The 22,069-nt window shown below is 36.8% G+C and overlaps 1 protein-coding gene across 7 annotated transcripts in view; it reads right to left on the minus strand.

Moving 5' to 3' along the window:
• clip1a (CAP-GLY domain containing linker protein 1a) overlaps positions 1-21,825 on the minus strand; it is a 50,634-nt gene extending 28,809 nt beyond the window's left edge. For 6 of the 7 annotated variants that reach the window (XM_036597914.1, XM_036597911.1, XM_036597909.1 and 3 more), the window contains exons 1-9: positions 21,717-21,825; positions 17,262-17,509; positions 16,466-16,971; positions 14,247-14,371; positions 12,857-13,073; positions 11,544-11,699; positions 10,661-10,752; positions 8,259-8,319; positions 4,129-4,233 (exon numbers count right to left, since the gene is read on the minus strand). In XM_036597914.1, coding sequence (XP_036453807.1) covers positions 4,129-4,233; positions 8,259-8,319; positions 10,661-10,752; positions 11,544-11,699; positions 12,857-13,073; positions 14,247-14,371; positions 16,466-16,971; positions 17,262-17,349 — 1,350 coding nt within the window. In that variant the 5' untranslated portion in view covers positions 17,350-17,509; positions 21,717-21,825. The remainder of the gene's footprint in view (positions 1-4,128; positions 4,234-8,258; positions 8,320-10,660; positions 10,753-11,543; positions 11,700-12,856; positions 13,074-14,246; positions 14,372-16,465; positions 16,972-17,261; positions 17,510-21,716) is intronic. The other variant, XM_036597912.1, reaches the window with a different exon arrangement.
• Positions 21,826-22,069: the final 244 nt, after the last annotated feature.

Here is a 22,069-nt window from a genome sequence, read left to right on the forward strand (position 1 = left end):
CTCTGTTCCATTAGTGCTCAGCAAGTGAGCATATAAGGATATAAGTCTTCCTCAATCTCAACTCTTGCATCAGCTACAGAAAACGTAAGTATTTAGACAGGTAAGCCAGCTACTAGTTTTCCAGTAGTTTTTCTAGTTCTACTTTTGTGCTCCAATCCCTTTGTTGATGAACTGCATTGTTATAGTCTTTTGTTACTGTGACCATTATTATCTGCAATTTGATAATAAAATGTCTTAATCAAGATAAATTATTCTATTACTAATAGCTTTTGCTTATTTAGTAATTTAATTCAATTATATTTTTTGTTGTTAAAAGGTATAAATTACAGTATTAAAAGCATTTATCTTCTGATACATTTCTCTTTGCGATGGAAACGTGCCAGAAGCAGTGTAGACTGGGTGAAACTGATAATCAGCTATATGAGCCTGATTCACCCATAATAACTTGATTCAAGTCACTAGGAGCATGTTTGGAACTCAAAGGCCTAAAACAGCCCAAAATATTAAAAACTCCCCAGTTGCCAGATGTGATCATTATTATTAAAGTATTAGTCTGCAGTTAAGAGAGCACCACCACTATTATTTGAGTCATTAGTGTCAATATTAATCTGCCATATATGTTAGTATGGAAACTAATGACACAGACCTGGGCCGAATACAAAACACCTTGTTCCTGATATATGTGATACAAAGAAGCAGCTCTCTGTTTTACCAATCATGCTTTAGTCTTGACTGTGATGAACTATAATTCATGCAAATCCACATGCCTGTTTTGAGATCACTTCATTGGCTTCTGATTTCATTTTGGACATCAAAAAACTTTGTTCCTTTTTTAACAGCCTTTCCTTGCACTTTCCTACATCTCAATAAAGAAATAATTTGCCCAAAGAGCATTGTTCAAGAGCATTACATGTTCTTAAAGAAAAATACTGAGGAATTGTTAAGGCTTTTGTGTTTTAATTTTCCTAAATTAAATTTTATTATTTCTGATTTTATCAAACAGCATCTAAATATTTTAACCGTTTTAACTTTATCCCATAGTTACATTATATGATGAAATAAAAAAATACGTAGCACAGAATTATTAATACTACCACCTTAAATCACACAAAGAATTAGCACAAGTTAACATTTTGATTAATTCCATCTGCATTTCCGTCTGAAGCAGACAGAACTGCCGAAACCTGGCAATATGTTCTGTACTTTCAAGAGGCTGTATGGGGTAAAATTCATTAGCAATTTGCTTAAGCTCCTGGGGTACACTGTAAGTCCAAAAGTTTGTAGACACCTGCTTATCCAGCATATCTTCCAAAATCAAGAGATTTTCTTTACAATGGATGTTTGAACACTGCTGTGAGGATTTGATTACATTTTGACACAAGAGCATTAGTAAGGTCATGTACTGATGTTAGATGATCAGTTCTAAATCACAAACTCCAACACATCCTAAAGGTATTACAGTGAGTTCCATCACTGTAGAGATCACAGTTTCACTCCACAGCCCAACACTGGGGGGGCTTCATACCCCTCTACCTTGGCAGTGGGCATGGCAATCTTAGGCTCATGTGCACTTGCTGTGGAGTGTACCCATTCTATTAGCAATGCTTTTCTATGGAAATTATAGCTGTATGTGCACAATTCAACACTTGTGCCGCCAATAGTTGCACATTAAAAGTAGCGGGATTCACTAATTAGAAGCTTTGTGGACACTTTTGGACATATAGTGTATGTTCTTATTTAATATATAGTTTTACATGAAATACATTAGGTGCAAAAGCTTCTGTGTGTCTAAATTTCTGAAAGGGAATGCAATCAGAACATTATACATTTTAAGAGTACAAAAGATGAGGGATAATTTAATAATCCATGTGACTAGTACTATTAATTGGCTGTCTTAAAATAAACTACACTTTTCCTTCATGGAGACTGTAGAAGTTACTACATCAACACTATTTAAAATTTATTACGAATGAAAAAGTTAAATGGACATGCATTTGAATGAACGGACTATATAATCATACAGATTATCATCTGGGTGCAGGTACTTGACTAAAATGATTCTATTAAGAAAATCACGGGCTGATTTCCCAGAACCAGATTAAGCCTAATCCTAGATTGAAACGGATTTTCAATGGTAAACCACCAGAGGCTTTGCAACTTAGTCCAAGACTACGATTATGTCGGGGAAACCAGCTTTATAGGTTTCAAATCATTTTTAGGAAGGTGTGATTGACTGATTAATTGAAATAATGAATGATGGAAAGAATTAATCATTCATTCGCATGTGTCTAGAAACATGAACAGAGCTTCAGATGATTCCATAATGACTGAGAAAGATGGGTAACACTGAGAATGAGGTTATCATCCAGATTGCTTTATAATTAAAAAAAAAAAAGGGGTGATCAAGTCTCAGACAGATAACTTCTTGTTGCTGCCAAACATTAAATATATTTTAAAAAAACAAAAACAAACACACACCTTTGGATGCCTAGTTTATAGCATTTCAATCAATCAGAGTGGAAATTATTATTCAATAAAATAACCATTATTAATATGACTCCAGTGATTCCAAACTTTTGAATGGTAGTGTACGTTTTTGTTTAGTGATGTCTATTATGTGTTTTTGACATTTTGTTAACACAACATTTGTATTACTATAGTCAACCTGTGCAAATGTGGGATTGTTCAGATTTACACTTTTTAAAAAACATTTTTATACATTAATTATATCATTAGACCAATGTAAAATTGTTATTACTACATTGAGAACTTCAGTAAGGTTCTGGTATACACATTAGCACATGCCCCATAAGGGCGGTGAGGACTGTTTGGGTTAGGATTTTTTTCATCCTCACATAAATACAAGTCAGTGATAACAAAAGCTGGGGGGACCCACAACGGTTTTAGTTACTTTACTTTATCTTTAGTTATTCACCCTGCTGGGTTTCTGCGATAGATGCATATTAAGATGGTGAAGCACAACAGTCATGCCAGGTGATTAAAGAATTACACAATTTGCAGGAAATCTTTTTTTAATATATTGTAATAAATAAATGAACAAATAAATAATTTAAAAATTGATGTTCGAGTATGACGTTTGAGTACAAACCTGCACTGCCTCCTCCGCTATCTGTAATTTTTCCATTAAGTGCTGCACTTTTAGGTGGGTAGTGTAACCATTGTCAAGATTAGTGTTTACCACACATAGGCTACACTTTAACAATTTCAAATTTCCACTTTGGTCCATTTTAACAAATTCCAAAGGGAAAATATTTATATTTTTAAGAAAAAACATTGGCAGAGTCACTGATGCAAAGCATTACTCTTGACCCTTATGGTCATTTACATGACCTAAATATCCACTTTTATCCACCAGTACTTCATAAACATCTAAAAATTAAAAACATGGAAGGTTTTATACCTTTGTCGAATCTTCAAATAAGTAAATAAATACTATGATGAGTTTAGATATCCATACATTCAAACATAGTACAAAATAGTTTTATACCATTTACCAAAATAGTTTTGTTTTTTCAGTGTTTATTAGCATGTCAGATGAGCAGAACATGGTCTATTAATAAAATGGCTTTATGGGGCATGCTGGCCCAAAACTCGCATCTACATGTTACTGGTCATTATTTAATTTTGTCAAATCATGATTTTTTGTGTTTTTGTTTATCAATGTTCTTTCACTACAATACCCAGAATGCGTTACACATAGAACAAAGCCTTCCAAACTACTTTTATATTTCTGTACACTTAGTGTTCAAACTCAGAATACCAAGTGCATCTAATTATGTCCGAAAAGACATGTTTTAATACAATAAAAATAATGGCAATGAGTGGCCATACCTGATTATTAGAAATATTTATTAGAAAGGCTTAATTAAAAAATGAATATATACACATCTGTACTTAATTAAAAGCAGATGTCTTTCCAAATGTCTGACTAAAGCATTTAAAAAAAAATCAAAGGTGCTGATATTTGTATATGACCCAGGACTGAACAGGAACAGCTATTAAAAACTATGAAAAAGTTATATGAAGATAAGCCTAGTGTAAAATATGTTTAAAATAAATTGTAGACCAATATTCCTTAAAACTAAGGCGCAGGTTGAGATCCATTACCCTAGAGTCTTCTAACTCCCTCTGGAGTTTGTCAGCTTTGGTCTTTTCAAAGAGCAGACTTTGCTCGAGCTCCTTAAGGAGGGCATGCTCCAGTCTGGTCTGCGTCTGTTAGTACAGAAGGGGAGAGGAAGAAATACATCCAGTGCCACCATCACATGCCAGCCCAACGCACACGGGTGAGAAAAAGGGGAGGGGAAAGGAGGGTAGGGGAGGGGGGGGTGAGTTGTGATGTCACATGCAGGCCAGGGTAATGTCACAGCTGAGGATGCACAGAGCCTGGTGAAGGTAAGGGCAATGCTCGATGCAGAAATGCTGATGAGGCTGCTGCCAACAGAAAACATGCTGGTGCTGGAGAACAATGAGTCAGGTGAAGTACAACAGGCTGTTTTAAATGAGAAACTGAGAAGGTGAGCAAGAGCACATCAAAAAAAACAGCATCACAACACAGAGAAAAAGATTTCATTGTTACAAAGTGTTAAATTATAATGTAATTTGAAGATTTAAGGATAAATGTGACCTCACACCAGCAACAATGACCCTCCCTTTACAAGGTTTTAAAAAAGCCCCAGCTGAACAGAGCAGTTTCATCCAGACCTCTCTTGAGCGCTGTAGTGGTCAGTTCATTGTATCAGTAAAACTGATGAACTGTGATAAATTATGATGTGCGAGATTTTCAAAGAAAATACAAACATTTCACCATTGAAAAGACTGAATATTCTCTTAATATAAAAAGTCATTCACAAATAGTGAACATCACCGTGTCATTCATTCTGAAACCTCCCCTTGAAGTCGGTCTGCACAAAATAGGCTTCCTCTGCTGCTGAGATGCACACCAGTAAGTATACTTAGGACAGTGTGCGCAGCAGTAGTTCAGTTTCATTTAGTTTTTTCAACATTTAAAATACACTGCCGGCCTTACTGTCCACTCTGGACATTATTACTTTGGTGGTCTACCTTGTAAAGTTAGAGATGATCACTTATCTGTTGCTTCACAGTTGCTTCCACAACTCAACAACAGTGGTCCTGTGGGGTGCTAACAAATTATGCAGAGAAAAAGACAAACTACTATACGAAATTGTAGAACTACAAAGTACACATACATGGTAACTGGACAAAATGCAATGCATAAAATGCAATTTCACAGAGTAGAATAAAATAAGCACATTCTTGGCTTTAACACGTGTTCTTTAGGTAAGAATAATTTAATACAAGCACCTTTTGTAACTGTTTACTCTTTCTTGTATTCACATGGTGGGATTTGGGCCAACTACTACTAATAAACTTATACAATTTCAATGAAATTTACCTTTATAGAAAGTCAGGCTCATTTACAACTAGCAGTAGTTAATACACAACCACTACAGTTAAAAAATTATTAATTAGACCATTAGTCAAGAGCTTTTAAAGATGATGTATTTGATGACTAGGATCTTCACTAAATTATAAGATCTACCTGCTGAGCAACAGAAGTCCAGAATAACAACAGTAACATAAAGCGAAATGCACTCAAATGTAGAACATGAAGCTAACTCTGAAAAATAATTACCAAGCAGGATTTACCTTTGTGTTGTAACATGCTATGCCATGCCAAATATGAGCATGGATGCATTTCACGTTTTTGTAATTTTGACCATGTTTTATGTTTAAATTTACCAGTTCAACCTAAACTGCTGTAGCAAAAGTATACCAGCAGACAGTGTCAGTTTAGCAATCTCTAAAAGATTGGCACTCAAAAACTAAATTATTAGTGATGAATGAAGCACAAAAAACTAAAATCATCAATGATGAATGGTAACCTCATGCCAGAGAAGTCTGTCTATTACAAAATTCAGCAATCCACTATGGGTGCTTTATAACAGTAAAACTTTCGATGATGCTGATAAATCTGAAGGACTTCAACAAGCTGATCTCATCTGCCAACAGACATATAATTGGTGTGCCAAAATGGTTTATCAGCACAATCCCTGTCCCACTACAACAAAATGTGCCTCAAATACAGCTATTTCTCTGATGCACAGAGGGTGCAGTACTGCACAAATAAAAAGACACCCTGGAAAATTATGCAGAAAAACATTATGGCATTTCGGTAATCATCTAATTTCAAATTAAACACATACTAGAACAATTTTTATAATGTGCCTGGGCATCTCTGGTAATGAAAGGCCTAAGCACTGCACAATTTAATGTTGTCAAACTTTTTGTCATGCTTACCAAGGGCTCAACAACTGCATCAAATCTAAACTTCTCTTCGATACGCAAGCAGGATCTACTAGAACAGACCAGCTAATAAAGTTTAGTCTACCATTATGGAGTCATCTCATCCACCGAGATGACTCCAGGCACGAGAGTGACTTTCCCAGAAAGTCAGAAGCTTCTTGGACTGGCCACTTATTTGATGTTACACCGCAACTACAGGAAGATTCACTCGAAAGAGGCCCCGAATATTCTGTAATAACTCGTTAGCACGAAGCAATCTGAATGAAACAATGTGTAATGTGCTCCTCAGTATATGGAGCTTTGAACAAGCTGAGATGCCCCTGCGTCGGAGAGATGAGGTAGGCGCCGGACAGCCAACCTCTGTTTGCAACTTCCGGGTGCATACCCTCGTACCCCTTCATGTGTCTGGCAGAAAATGGCGATCACTTCCAGCATCGCATGTAATGCAATCGATTACACATATGTGAAGGTATGTAGTGTATTTTTTGGTTCAGATTGCTTCATCCTAACGAGAGTTACAACAGAATATTTGGGGCCTCTTTTGAGTGAATCTCCCTGTACAAAGCTACAAAGCTGCTTGGGCAATGCTACTCCTTTGCAGCTGGATTTTTCCAGCCTACAAGGCTTCACAGTCCAGGGCCTGTGTAAGGCTACTTTAATATCAGACTACACTGTTCACTCTACACTGTAACTCCACTGAAAAAAAAGCTCTGTCGAGCTCTTCGTGCAAGAAATGGAAACTAACATAGCAACTAAAATGAACTCTACAGCAATGCAACTGTTCTAGATTTATTTCCAAAGTGTAATTAGTCTATTAACATTTTAAGAAAGACAAACACAGCTACATTTTTAAACAAAATGTATATTGAGAAACATAGCCATTTGCTTTTTTGCTGTTGGTTGCACTATTTATTTAAGCCATTTCCTTTGGGGAAGTTGGTGCAGTGCCCTAGTGAAACCAAACAGACGAAAAAAAAATTCTGCGCTCGCATTTTTTTTTAGTTTGTTTCTAAATTTGAACGATGTGTCTAAAGATCTCAAATGCTCTTCAATCTAGTGAGCTTTGCATAAAAGTGGCAAGTTTATAGACCTTCATACAACTGAGCGACAGACTTTTGCAAGTTACTGTATCCGGTTTGACTAATTCACAAACTAATCAGCTACTTTCACCCTCTATTAAACAAAAAAATAGTAATAGTAAATTTTACACCTTATAAGATCTTTCAGACTAAAATTTGCAGTGGAAAAAGAAGTCTTATTTTCAAACAAAGTATCTCATTAAAAGTAGAGTTAATTTGGCAATTAAATTATTTAAATTTCAAAATATTTTATAGATGGTAAGAAGCCTACTACAAACAACCTTACAAACAAAAGGATCTCAGCAGGGACACTACACTACACTACTGTAGGGATGGGTGTTACTTCACTCTTTCCTGAACCAATTCTAAATGTTTCACACAATTCCAATTCTTGGACAAAATCAATCTTTAAAAATGCTCCCATGTAAAAAGCTTTACATTAAATGAGGTCAGGATCCTCTTAAGCAACACAAGTTGTTGAATATGGCATTTCATCCCTTGTCAACTCATACATGCTCTGATTTTTGGGAGGAACAGGGAAGAGTGAGGGAGAAGTGAAGATGAGATGCAGGGCAAATGAAAAGGAATGACTTCTTTCGGCATTGTTCTAGTCTCACAGAATTGACTTCAACATTGTGAAAACATGATTGGTAATTACATATATATGTGCATCTTAAAAAAATGTTACGCTGGGAAGCAGTTTTAAAACATTTTCCATTTTAATTTCACAACTAATCTACCAAATAATGTGAAAGTATTCAAGATAAGGATAAGAAAAATGAAGCTTACTGGATTTCTGAAACGTGTTTGGACAATGTCTGCAAGTCTCTTTACCTCCAAATCGCCTTTGGTAATACAAGCTTCTTCTACTCGAAACTGAAGGTCCTCCACTTTTCTGTTTGTGGAGAAAAAGATGAAGGAAAACACTTTCAAATTACATTGATCATTAGGTGTGAAACGGTCATTCGACTTAGTCGACTAAAATCGATGACCAAATTAGTTGCCAACTACTTTAATCGTTGATTAGTTGGTGACATCATCACGTGTGTTTCTTGCGCTAACTAGGAATGTTTTTTACATTACCGCTTAGTAGAGAGTTAACAAAAGCACAATGGCAACTGTCAAGAACAAAATTCTCAAAGTGTGGGAGTAATTCACACTTAAACGGAAAAAAGGTTGTCAGTTGTGCTAATTGTTAAGCTGACCTTAGCTGGCATGGAAGCACATTTCATCCACTGAGCAGACAGGAACACGCATGCGTTTAAATTTGGCAAACATGGGAGAATGTTTGTTAACAGTAGTTTCACGCAAACACACACGGGAGCTGGACGAAGGGTTACTGTTGAAATGAAACGTCTACACAAAATTGTTCAAATTGAACTATTCATAGAGAACAAGTCTGCCACAAACGTTTGCCACATTCCCATCCACTCAATCAGAGCGCATCTTCTCTGCAGCAGGGAATATCTGTTCTCAGAAGAGAGCAAGCCTCTCATAAAAGCATGTAGAGATGGTGACTTTCCTCTGTTTTAATAAAGACCTGTTATTGCAGAATTTAGCCGCAACAGAGTGTAGACAGACAGCAGAATGTACAAAGCACAGAATGCACTGTTTAAATTTAAAAGTTAAATTTAGACTGATTTTTTATTTACTTGATTAAGGGAAAAGTAATTTAATTCTGTAATATTTTATTGCTGCTACTTTGCACATCCTTGGCTTTAAATTTTGACAGGAAAAAGATATTGGAATTTTTTATATTAGCATTATATTATTCATGTCAATAATCTATAGATTATTCGACTATCAAATCAGTTCTTTGTTGCAGCACTAATCATCATACTAACAGTGAGTATGATACATTCCAGGCTTCCCTTTAATCTTTACAATTGCGGCACACCATTACAAGAGAATGTAGCACCAGTGAGTTAAAAAGACTGTACTGAATCACAATTACAGCGAGCCAATACATATCTTTTTTGTTGGCTGATAGCCTATGCAGCCAGACAAAATATACTGAACTAAACTGAGCTTTTAAAGTTTAGAAGAGTAGCCTACATGAAAAGAGAATTTATTTGAAACTTTTTTGAAATCCACGACTGATTGACATGTTCATTCATGCCAACAGACATACAATACAGTAGACAGATAAGCCCCTCAAGTGCTGGCAAAAAAAGCAGAGAAAGAATTCAGTGTGCAGTGGAAACGCATTATTAAATGGTTAACATGTAAACAGTCAGTCATACAGAGTGGTTTGATGTGAAATGTTCCATTCTACAGAAATTTACTGAGTAAGAATTGTCAACATCGGTGGTGACAGGAACCAGGCGTGTGAAGAGTGTAGATTCACTCTTCTCTATAGTAAATTCCTATTACCACCACTGCAGCTCTGAGCTAGCAAGTTTCTCTACAACGCATCATTTAACATCAAAATACTCTGAATTACTTTGTTTACATCTCAATGACTGAATTATTCAGAAATTGTGAAAAATCAGTGAAATTCCCCTTTAAACTAAATGAGTTGACTATAAAGTCAGAAAGGGTCTCACCAAAACAAGACCAGAAAAACAAAACAAAAACAAACAAAAAATTAATTCTTACAAATGTATATATTTGTATATGTATATAATGTATACATTTTATATTATTGCATCCACAGCCACACTGTGGAGACAATAGACTCCTTATAATTTAAATGTTCCCAGAGCTCTTGCTATCAGACTTGAGAGGTTTGGAAAACAAATGGTATACTCGTTTTATGAGCTAGCTGTTAGTGCTTGTTAAGGCTTTGTGCTTGCCAACTTTGTAGCATTGACAAAATAAGAAAATCTGGATATTTTCATCTTGCAAAAAAAAATTAGCTAGTTGACTGCTACTGAAGTATCCTCACTGAATGGAGAATGTTCTGTTCTGTGGCAGATGTTCATTTCACACAGCATTGTGAAGAGAAAACAGCTCCTCTGTGGAAAATATTGGAGTGATGCCTTAAGGGGAACTGAATTTTAGAATCCAGAGAATGAACACATAGTATTTGTCCTGTACTGCATGTTTTCTTTTGTTTGTTGAATTAGCTAGAAGGACAATCTTTAATTTTAGTCAACAATGAAGTACAATAAATTAGGTGCAACATTCCTGCTAGTTCCTTTGTCCTCAAAGCATCAGCACTTATTTTTTTCCAGCAGCAAAGATACTCACAAACCTTTCATCCACACCAAAATATCCCCGAACACCCAGCTCACCTCCTTTCTTCCTCCAGCTGGTTCAGCAGTTCCACCTTTTCCCTGTCTGCAGCCTCCACCAGGGTACGCAGGTGATCCATCTTCGCCTCCATCTAAAGGTCATAAAGTCCATTTTGACTGAGTATTTTACTACAACAGTTTAAAGCTGGGGGGGTCTCAAACTCAATTTATCTGGGGGCAACTATGAATTAACTACAAAACCTGAATTATTATTATTATTATTATTATTATTGTTATTATTATTATTATTATTATCATCATCATCATTATTATTCAGTAGTTTTATACTGGCATAGTTTAATAAATACCTTAAGGTTCAATTAAATCAAGTAAACTAACATTTAACAGCAAAAGTGAAGTCTTAACAGAAGAATAGTTCTCAGTGGATTCACTTCATAATTCCATTCATTTCTTATTTCTAACACTGTATCTCCCCATGTGCCATGAATAAATCCATGAGGGCATTGTTGTAAATTCTAATAATGGCAAGACAGTTTTAGATAAATCACAACCACGCTTTCTCAATGTGTAGCATTCATGCTGCATCATGTTTTAGTTGGAATGGCTCTTCTTGCATGCAGTGCTCCACTTCAGCTTAACAGCATTACCCTCAGTTTAACCTGATTTTATACAGCTTATGCTGGGTAACCAGCAACAGTGTCTGGTGAGTGAAGCAAATCTAACAGTCAGATGTCATTTTTTATTTTTTAAATGATTTGCTGGCAAGATTTAAGAATAACTTGTAAATATGTGACAAGCCAATAGTTTGAGACCCCTGGTTTAAAGAAAAACTGATAAATGAAAAAGGCAAAATTTTTGAACAAATAAATTAATAAAAACAAAATAATAATAATAAAATAACATAAAAAACACCAAACCATACCTCCCCCACATGGCTGGTTGCCTTGGCAACCTCAGCCCGCTCCAGGTCCCGCTCAGCGAGGAGCTGCTCGATGTGCTGCTGCTTCTCCTTCAGTGCCTCCTGCAGTGCTGTGGTTCCAGAAATCTTACGGGCATACCGTGACGATGTTTCTGTTAACTACACAAACACAAAAGGTACATTGAAATAAAACGGGTTACTTGGCAATAACAGAATCAGAACATTAGTAAGTTTCAGTCTTTCTTGCTGAACTAGTATTCTTAGAGTGAAAATCTGGCTTTCCCAAAATTATAAAAGTAGGCTGACCCAGGTGATCTTACAAAGATCATCAACTATGAGGTCACCCAAAAAAGACAGAATAAAACATGATAGTGAGGATCAAAATACAGCAAAACTAAATGCAAGTTATGCAGAATGTACCGGACACCATAATGTTTTGCCTACATTTTTGTAAACAGCATTTGTTCTTTTTTTCTTTTCACATAAATTCAATCATTAATTAGAAACATTCATAGTGGTTAGATGTAAAATGCTCAATTCTAGAAAAACTTGCTAATTCAAAATTGTTCACAGTGGTAGTGATAGGAACCAGACATCTGAAGGGTTTTATGCCTCTAAAAGCTAACACACAAAGTTAATAAATGGTCATGAATGACATATTTTCCTACAGTTTTGAGATATGGTTTTGGCATAAAATGGTGTTGTAAGGTAAAAAAGTACCCAAGGATGTTTTTTTTTTTCCAGACTTATCACTATTTCACTATTATCAACATTACATATAAACAAATCAGTAGACATGTGAAGTTCACTGATGGTTTTGGATAGATAAAAAATGTAAACATTACGACCCCTGGTTCCCATCACTTCACATCTAACCACTCTGAGTCACTTTGTTTACATTTCAGTGATTTAATTATGTCAGACCTAAATCAGTTGAAGAAGAATAATTATGTGGCATGTTCAGAGTCTAGATTAGATCACAGTCTGTGTCACACCCCCTCTGACCGTCAGTATTTGACCAAAATTATTTTTTGCAGACTTTGTTAAGTCAATTTGAATGTAGCTTGTTTTTAATGCTGACATATTTTCACTATCCAAATCAAAGAAACTCCTTTGTTTTTTTTGCATGTAGCAACCTGAGAGACTGAAGTACCTGTGTGTCCTTCTGTACATCTTTTCGAGATACTGCTCCTGTTTTATCTGCTCAGTTCTGTGTATGTTCCAGCAGGTGCTGTCTAGGTTTTTATCAGAACCTTAACCGACCAGTTGGTTGAGTTAATGAAGGTAAACGCAGAGTCAATGTGTCTATGACTCACCAGTCCTGTACGGCTGGGCTTGCCGCTTACAGACGAAGCCACAGAACTCATAGAGCTGATTGAGGAGGTGCTTGGACTGCGTTTCAAACCTGCTGGTGTAGCCACTACTTTTCGCACTGTGGTCTTTGCCTTTGCAGGAGTGGTAGAAGGGAAGCCTATGCGGGTCACTTTGTGCACAGGGGCAAAAAGACCATATTTGGGCTGGCACTGGAAGTACCTAAAAACCAAGACACAGATTTAATACACTTCACAACTTTTTTTTCTTTTTTTAATTCTTTAAGAGTTGTACAATATGGAAGAAAATAGAAAAGTGTCATATTTATTAAAAAAAAATTCAAAAATTGTTTTGAATAAAGTGAAAATAAATACACATTCTACAGAGAATGTTTCTGCATATTTTAATGCACAAGTACTGTTTGCTGATTTTAACATAATGGGGTCAAAAAAAAAAAACATACAATGTGGCCTGTGCAACAGTTAGGGCACATTTTACTATTTTCCTCAATATGCTAACCTCCAAATAAACAGAATCTGTGCAATAAAAATACAGAAAAAAGGCATATTCAAGTTTGTTCTCTGAAGAGGAAGTGTTAACTTATTTTAACAGACATTTACAAGTTCAGTTGCAACTACAGAATATTATTTAGATTATTTTCAAATGTCCTATTAAATATCTCTAATATTTATATATTCTATAAAAATATAAAATATATCATTATTAGTAGTAGTTGTAGTTGTAGAAGTAGTAGTATTATTACTGCCAAAATGTATTTCATTGTTTTTATATTTTTATATAAATTTTACTATTTTGACCATTATTTTGCCTTAGTGCATACATTTTGGTAAAGCCTGGTCAGTGAATGAGGAAGCGATCAAGGTCCTTCAGAATGATGTGTGTTTAAAAACAGGATAAAAACGCACAGTGAATTCCTGGCGGAAATCTGTCAATGTGGAATGTTTGACATGACCAATAACTGTGTCCAACCTCCACAGGGTCAGCAACACTTTGCAGTGTTGCAGTGAGCCTCGTTCACTGACTGCTTGAGTCGTTTGATTATTAGCGTGGCAGTGTACATTTACGTCATGGCTTACGTCGCGTGGTATCAGGCCGATAACCGATACCAGTTTCAGTATTGATGCATCCCTAATAAATACAACTGAAGGCCTGCTAGCTAGCTAGCTAGCAACAAGAAATTTATTTGCACTGCACCCGGAATTCAGAATGATTCTGTTGGCCCAAATTGTGAGAGTCTTGTAAGATGTGGCAAATTCTAATCTCCGATAAGCCTAGGGGGCAGAGCTGTGCAGCATGATATTTTATTTATTGTAAAATTCTACAAAGACAGCTAAGGAGCAGTCAGTGAAGTTTTCTGGGGGTCGTGATGAATACCTGGTTCCAGCAACTGCACCATCATTTTTTCCTAAGGGCTCATCCAGCTCAACTCCACACCACTCGCCTTTGGCAAAATCTGTTTCCCCTAAAAAACGCACTACACCAGCTTTGGTACCGCCAACCTGAAAAAAAGAGATAAGTATAAAAACATTGAACACAGCTCTGAGTGAAGAATAATGTATATGTCCTATACATTGCGTGGTATAATCCATATCCCCAGTGCATCATTTTACTTTAAACCATAATCTTCTACAATCCACAAAATTTATGGAGTATGCTCGAACATAACATCAGCTGAATGCTGATTCTGACCTACATTCTGAAATCTACTTGGATTTACATACACGTTCCTTAAATACTCCCTTATACTTCAACGCTGCTGTAAAGCAATAAGGGAGCGTAAACAGGAACTGTCAATATTCAACACTGTTAGAAAAATTAGGAAAAATTTGATTTCATTAGAACCAATCAATTAACAGTATCTGATAGCATCAACACAAGTGCACAAAAAAATATGAATATATTTATTGAAAAAGAATGAATGCATATTTATGAAATATCGAGGGTTAACTGTAGCAATACATTCAAAATGTAGCATGGGGAAAATGTGGAATTTTAAGATGGGGAGATTGTGACTGACAAAAGGCATAAACCTGCCACCTAAATGTTCTTTCCACCTTTCAAGTGAATTGACCGCTCCAGACCATACGCTTTAAAACCTGCTTTCTGCAGCTTGATGAACTGAGCCCTTAGGATCAGGGGTGAAAGAGTTAAAATTACACAGTTGCAGGCAGTGTTTTCTGTGTGGACAATTTTCTAAACGTACTGTGGCCGTGGAAGAGGTTTGAAAATTGAAATTAATTGTCTTATGAATGTATATTGATCCTAGTGCTGAATAGCTGGCAACCCAAAAACAAAAAGAGTGTGGCTGATTCAGTGCTGACACTGACCATTCAAAACCTGCAGGAGGACAGATGTGCATTTAATATCACAAAATGAGATGTCTCACAACGATCATTAAAAGACTTTTACAAGATTTTACAAGAACAAGATTATTCACAAGTGACATGAGGTGAAAGATGTTGGCAGATATAAAGATTATTTTAATACAGACATGTTTTAGACATTCTGTTTCAGACCTTAATGTTTGGACATAGTTTGGGACAGTTTCTGGTGGGCTTTAAGTAAACTTTCAGCATCCGTTCTGTTACACACTGTGGGGTGTGAGCAACGTGTCTTGGAGGCACTGCCCTTTTACACATACAATGTTGGCGCTACGATTTAGAGCATTAAGAAAAATCTACAGACCTTCTTTCTTATCGATGGATAAACAGTATATTCTATTTTGATAGATAGAAAAAAATACTTAAGGCAAAGCACATACAAATTGTCAAAGCTAACAAGAACTTAATTTGAATATTTTCTCCTCTTGATTTCATTCAGTAGAGGCTGCAGAAAAAGTGGTGTTTGGGACCACTTTTTAAAAGGACGATAACAAACTACAGCAATGCACCACGTCAAAAGCAGTAAGTCACAAAAGAGAAGTCATAAAAGCCATAAAAGAGAAAAACTATTTTGTGCATGTTCTCTTGGAGAAATTGTGATGCACAGCGGTTTGAAGAAATCACTGAATTCGCTGAGCCAAAGCTAATCCTCATGGTTTTATGTTTATGTTTGTTGCAACTTGCGTTTAGAACTTTAGAATATAGCACTTTCAGTACCCCATCTTTATTTATTCCAGTCTTTATCAACTTTTTAGTTTTTGGTCATACAATCAAACATATAGTTGTCAGCCCCTCAGTTTAAACAAAAAACAGGTTCTTATGTAAAGCTTTTTAGACATAATTTATTTTAGTTTATTTTATATATGCTCTTAAGTTAGGCCCATCTATCAGTACTACTTACCACAACGCATACAAAGAATTTTTTTTAAATATCTTGCAGCAATCCTAAATTCAGCTGATGTGTGTGCTCATAATTGTGCATTTATCACATATCCCACTTTGACTGGTGGCCTCAACCAATCAAAACTCAGAACCAGAACTACATCTTTATGATTGATATTTTGATGGCCAGTGTTCTTGATTTTAGGCTTGTCTGGTTAAAGATTAATCAAAAAAATGAAAAATGCCTAAATGTTCAAAAGAACAGCAACTATACTTTACATGAATGCATTTTTTGGCCTTTCTGGACCAGTTTTGTTTTAACATTCTCACCAGTACACGATCGCCCATCTTTAACTCTCGTTCGCCCTTCTTCACCGAGCCAGTCTCTGACAGGTTGGACACTGACTCACTGTTTGAGCGAGTGAGGTTTGAAGCTGCCGTGTCAGGTTTTGTAGGCGTGGCCGCTTTTTTGGTGGTAGTGGTTGTTGATGGAGCAGACGGTGGCGGTGTGGTGGAAGGGGTTGGTGAAGCAGGTGCTGTCGTCGTCCCATTGGCCTCACCCTCAGTACGAGAAAGCTTAGAGGGCCGTGTGAAGATACCCCTCAATGGCTCTGACTGAAAGTATCGCACTCCTGCCACAGAGCCGTCGTTCTTTCCGATAGGCTCGTCCAGGACGATGCCTGCCCACTGTCCCGGAGCAAATTGTGTCTCTCCTAGAAACTGAATGAAGCCTGGCTTGTTGCCATTGACCCACACACGGTCTCCAACCTTGAACTCTTCAGATGCATCCTTCTCATCAGTTGCAGCTTTGTCACCTGGAACTGCTTTGGGACCACCTATATTTAAAAAAATAAAACAAAACACACATACATCTTAACATTTTCACTTCACCTGACAATCTAGATGTTATCTGCTGTGCTAATTCAGCTACATCAAGTTAAACTACTTTGTTAATAACAAAAACTTTAAAATGTCACTTTATATTTGTATATAATTTTTTAGACGATATTATTTTTGTAGTTGCAATCCAGAATAATCTGTCAACAAGTAATGATGGGCAATGAAGACGAATCATTGCACCAAGGCATTAAGTAAATTATAGGTACTGAAAGTTGAGGGCACTTACTTGAAGGAGATGTTTTGGTAGTCCCAGACCCTGCAGGTCTGCTAATCTTGCTTGGGGCTTTAAGTCCACTGGGCTTGGCTGTGCTCATGGTTCCTCTGTTTATTCCTTGTCAGATGGCTTTGCTTTACCACAAAACATTGACCCAGTTTCACAAAGATCAGCACCGCTTTTACTCTTTTAAAAGGGCCACAATAATAAACAAAAAAAGGGAAAAGGGTGAGAAAAGTGGTGCTGCTCAAAGAATGACTCTGCAGGAAGAAAAAAAAAGACACAGCACTGTGACAATTGAGAAGAAGTGATGAATGTCAAGTTAAACAGCTCATGCAGTAGAAGAAGAAACATAAACTAACTACATTTTTTTTTTATCTTCTCTAGGCCAAGCAGCAAACATTGATAAAAGATTTAAAGAGGAATTCCTGCATAATTCAACTGCTGAGTTGTAAACAAAGTCATTCGTAGTGATTTTATGCAAAATGATGCATTGTAAAAAAAATTGGGAACACAAACTTCTAGGTGGTGATAGGAACCACGGGTCACAATGTCTACAACATATTCTATTTGCTATCCTAAACGACTAGTGAATCTACATGTCTACACATTTAATGTTGACAATGGTAAAATAATGTTAAATATACCAAAAATAAAAATGTTTTCACTGGGTACTATTTTGTCTCACAACACTCTGCATGTATCTCTCCATTCTGACAAGATTAAAAATTAGGTTTTTGGGCCAAACAATTGTAAAACAATGTCTTAAGCATGAGGCTCATGACCATTTTGTTTAATAAAATTGTGAGGGGGCTTTTATTCATCTCACTGACTGAGAAAATCATGTCGCTGAACTGTTCACACATTAGCAGTGTCACAGGCACTCAGCGATTTGTCACTAAGCTGGGCTAGTTGTTCCAGATCTAAACACTATCTGTGACTGGAAAATCAGGGCTAAAATGGTATAGCGCGCACTCGACTTTAGACGCATTAAATGCTTTGGATGACTGGTTCCTATTACCACCATGTTCTCTAGAACTGTGCATTTGACATCAAATCACTCTGACTGACTTTGTTTACATCTCAACAACAGAATTAGGCAGCAATGTTGATAAGTCAGTAGAATTAACATCCAAGATTTCCAAGCAATTCAAGTGCATATGCATTTACCAGACTTTTTATATCAGTTCCGGTCATCAGCATTAACAGATACTTGATGAACTCTTAAAGTACAGAGCGGAGTAGAAACCAGTCACTTCTTAAATTTAACACAACAAAAGGAATGATATGTTAGAACAACAACCTTACAAACTACTTATTACCTTTTAAGTTTTTTGTTGATTTTGGGATCTGATGGCAACAATGCTTTAAAACAGTTATCCAAGAATTTCCTACCAGCACAGACAGCCCTCTGTATAGACCAACCCTAAACTGCTATTCATTCATCTTTGCTGTGATGATTTTTTATTTTTTTTTTTTTAAGTAGCCTCCTAAACATAAAAACCATGCTCATAAACAAAGATGCAATAGCATTCTCTCAAAGAAAGACAATTTAAGCCTAAAGTAAAAACTGTCCAATGGGAATGTCCCCCACTTCTTGTCCTACTAGTCAAGCTTGATTTAGAGTCTAAGTTATCTAATTGAGAACACCCTTCTTTGTGAAACAAACCTCTGGAAGGTCACATCCCTGTTTTAAAGACCTAATTCAACTCATCAGCCAAGTACCAAACCGTTCATTGAACTAAGTGTGTTAAAGCCGGACAAACATAAAACTCTGCAGGACTTTGAGTGCGAATACGGTTTCTACTGTGAAGCATAAAAAAGACAGTGCCATGGACACATCACTGCAAAAAAGCTTACAAAAGACATGTTGGGTGATTTCTTGCTGACATGTGTTAACCAAATATCTTGTGTTTGTGAAGTGAGTGCTACCGCAATGGCCTTTTTTAAGAATTTAAGACCAACAGCTTTCAGTTTGCTCAAGGACTACTCTGATGCTCCTTATATTTTGTTTTATCTTAGCAACACATTGATACGGAAGCATGGGCCAGTGCAGATATCAGATATTTTTCGATCTACATATAGTCTTATGCAAAAATCTGAACACCATCAGTCAAATTACATACACTGGTCATTTTCTAAGTGAAAATCAGTTAGCACATCCTCTACATCTACATCCCCAAGTGTCCACAAAAAGGGTGTAAGGGAGTATAAAAGATCTCAGCTATATACAAATGTACAAGGACATAATAAAGGGTACTTGAATTATATGGATGTGTGGGTTATTATATTCCATGTATAAATGGAGCTGGAAACAAAGTAGACCATTGATTGATCAAACACAATGCCACAAGCTCTTCAGCACTCCTCCTTTGGTGCTGTTACACAAAGTGAATTGGACACAAGTATTTAACGAGGGTACAGATGGTTGGTTCTGGGCTCAGATTAGTAGCTTTACCGCACTGTCTGAATAAAAAAAAAAATTGAAATGAATTTTGGCCTCAATTATAAATCTAGGCCTTCAGCCGAATGAGAGTTGGGACAGGCTCCAGCAGGCCCCTGCGACCCAGAAGGATAAGCGGTTTAGATGATGCGTGCGTGCGTGTGTGTGTGTGTGTGTGTACATCCTCTAGGTTTTATTACATCACCATGAGGTCAAGTCGAACAGAACTAATTCTTACTGAAAGAGCTCAGGATTCAGCAAATTATAAAAGGTCATTTGACCAGTAATAATTCTGGAGTTAACTTGTAAAAATTCACATTCAGACTGGATTGTTTTCCTATTAAATTACAGTACCCAGGTAAACCTAATCCAGCTGTAATACGACAGATTCCAGCACTCATCCCAGCTCACTGCTACAATGCCATTAGCAAACTTTGAAACTCGGATACATCTACTTTTCTTCCTTCAAATTTTGTTCAAAATAATGAGAATATCGAACTGCAAATTCAGCATCATTACTTCATAGAATTGTGAGCTGAGGGTACTGTTACACCTCTACAAATTGAGGGTACCTATCATTACAGCAGAGCAGTAAAATACAGAGGTTATCTGAAAAAAAAAAACTTCACTAATGCACCTTCAAATTCCTTCAACAGTGAGTTCACTTTCTTGCCAAAAAAGCAAACCTTTTTTTAATCAAAGTGCTGTAGCCTTTGACAGAATTATTTGAATCAGCTACAGAAACTGCAAGCAGGGTCCATCCATTTCAATCCGGAATCTCTGACCAATGCAGTGTTTTATATTTTCCCCTGATTCAACTCAGATGATTATCAAGCCTCGAGTCAAATTGCTTTTGGTATTAGTTTTGCATTCTGGAGCAGGACATCCCTGCCCCAAGATATAAACAGGGTTTTAATTGCAGCTTTGGAGCATAAGACGCTATTAATGTGTTTGCCCTGTTCTAACAGTCCTAAGTCATCCAAAACCAATTAAGAAGAGCCCTCATGTTCTGTAGAGACTGAATTTACTTCACTGTTTAGGGTAACAGACAACCCAAATGCTGGAAATAAGAGAGAGACAGGGAGAGAATGAGGAACTCAGGAAGTAGTTTTTTTTCCCTTTAAACAGGGTCCGCTCTCTACACGGGACCTGACGGCCGGAGGTCAGCACAGTTTGATTATTTATCTGCTCTAACATTACAGCAAACCTGACAATTAAATGATGAGCTGGATCACGTACGCTTGAGAGGGAAAGTCATCAAACTGCGCAGTTCCCCACCCTGGGCTCTAAAAAACGCGAGGGATACGAAATATATACCTAAAGTAAAGACAGGAGTTTGGTTAAGTATCCAATTACTGCAGTTAGTCCTAAAACTTGTTCTGATACCGAATTTTGTTCAACTAGCTAGCTAGTTAACTACAGTACGTAAACAAGCAGGTTTCGCTGATGAGTACAAGCTATTTAACGGTATGTTGCATTAAGGCAAAGTGACTCTTACCTGAGGTAAAATCTTAAACCTTTACACGCCACCTCGCAGAGGTTTGACCTGCTTTTAAGCAACAAATGCCTTTCTGGTTACGGAGAGTCTAAAAAAGCGTGTTGACATTCCACAGGTCTGAGAACGACCACTTTCCCGCAATGTCATCTCCGACCGGCTAACTTGCTTGCTAACGGTTGCTGGCTACGTGTGCTACAGGGACGACCGGAAAAAATAAGGCTAAAAACCGCAGTCCAAGCATACAAACAACACAAATTCGCTCTCGAACTACAGACACACGACTAAACGTCCAAACATAGTTATTGGTAAAAGCTACACAGCGATCTGTGAGAGGACAGAGCAGTCTCAATCCAGCTAACGTGTCCAGCTAGGCGGTAAGCTAGCGTTCAAATTTACGTACTCGCGCTGCTAGCTAGCATTAACCTACCGGTTCCCTTTTTCCTATGCGGGTAAAAAAAGTCTCTCTCTCAGTACTCTTTTATATTGCCAGGTCTGTCTGTATCGGATAATGAGGCCATGTGTTTACCTGCAGTGTACAGAGCAAGGCAGTAGCTCGGAGCCCAGGAACAGAACTAATCCCTCTGACTTCGTGTACTTGTGAGGATTTAAGAGGAGTTCAGTAGTGACGGGCGGCGCGGTGACGTAGTTCACTGAGCTTCCTGAAGCTACATTTAAACTGCTAATGTATGTTAATGTAAACTGTATGCTTATAAACAAAATATGTGTCGATAATTTGGGAGTTTTACGAATTCAGTAGTGGATTGTGAGATATACATTTCTTATTTTTATAGTAGAAATGACATACAAACGATACACATGCAAACCTCAATTCCAAAAAAAATTGGCACAGAATGTGAAATGCTAATAAAAACAGAAAAC

Source organism: Colossoma macropomum, unplaced genomic scaffold (assembly GCF_904425465.1).
Source record: "Colossoma macropomum unplaced genomic scaffold, Colossoma_macropomum, whole genome shotgun sequence".
NCBI classification, from domain to species: Eukaryota; Metazoa; Chordata; class Actinopteri; order Characiformes; family Serrasalmidae; genus Colossoma; species Colossoma macropomum.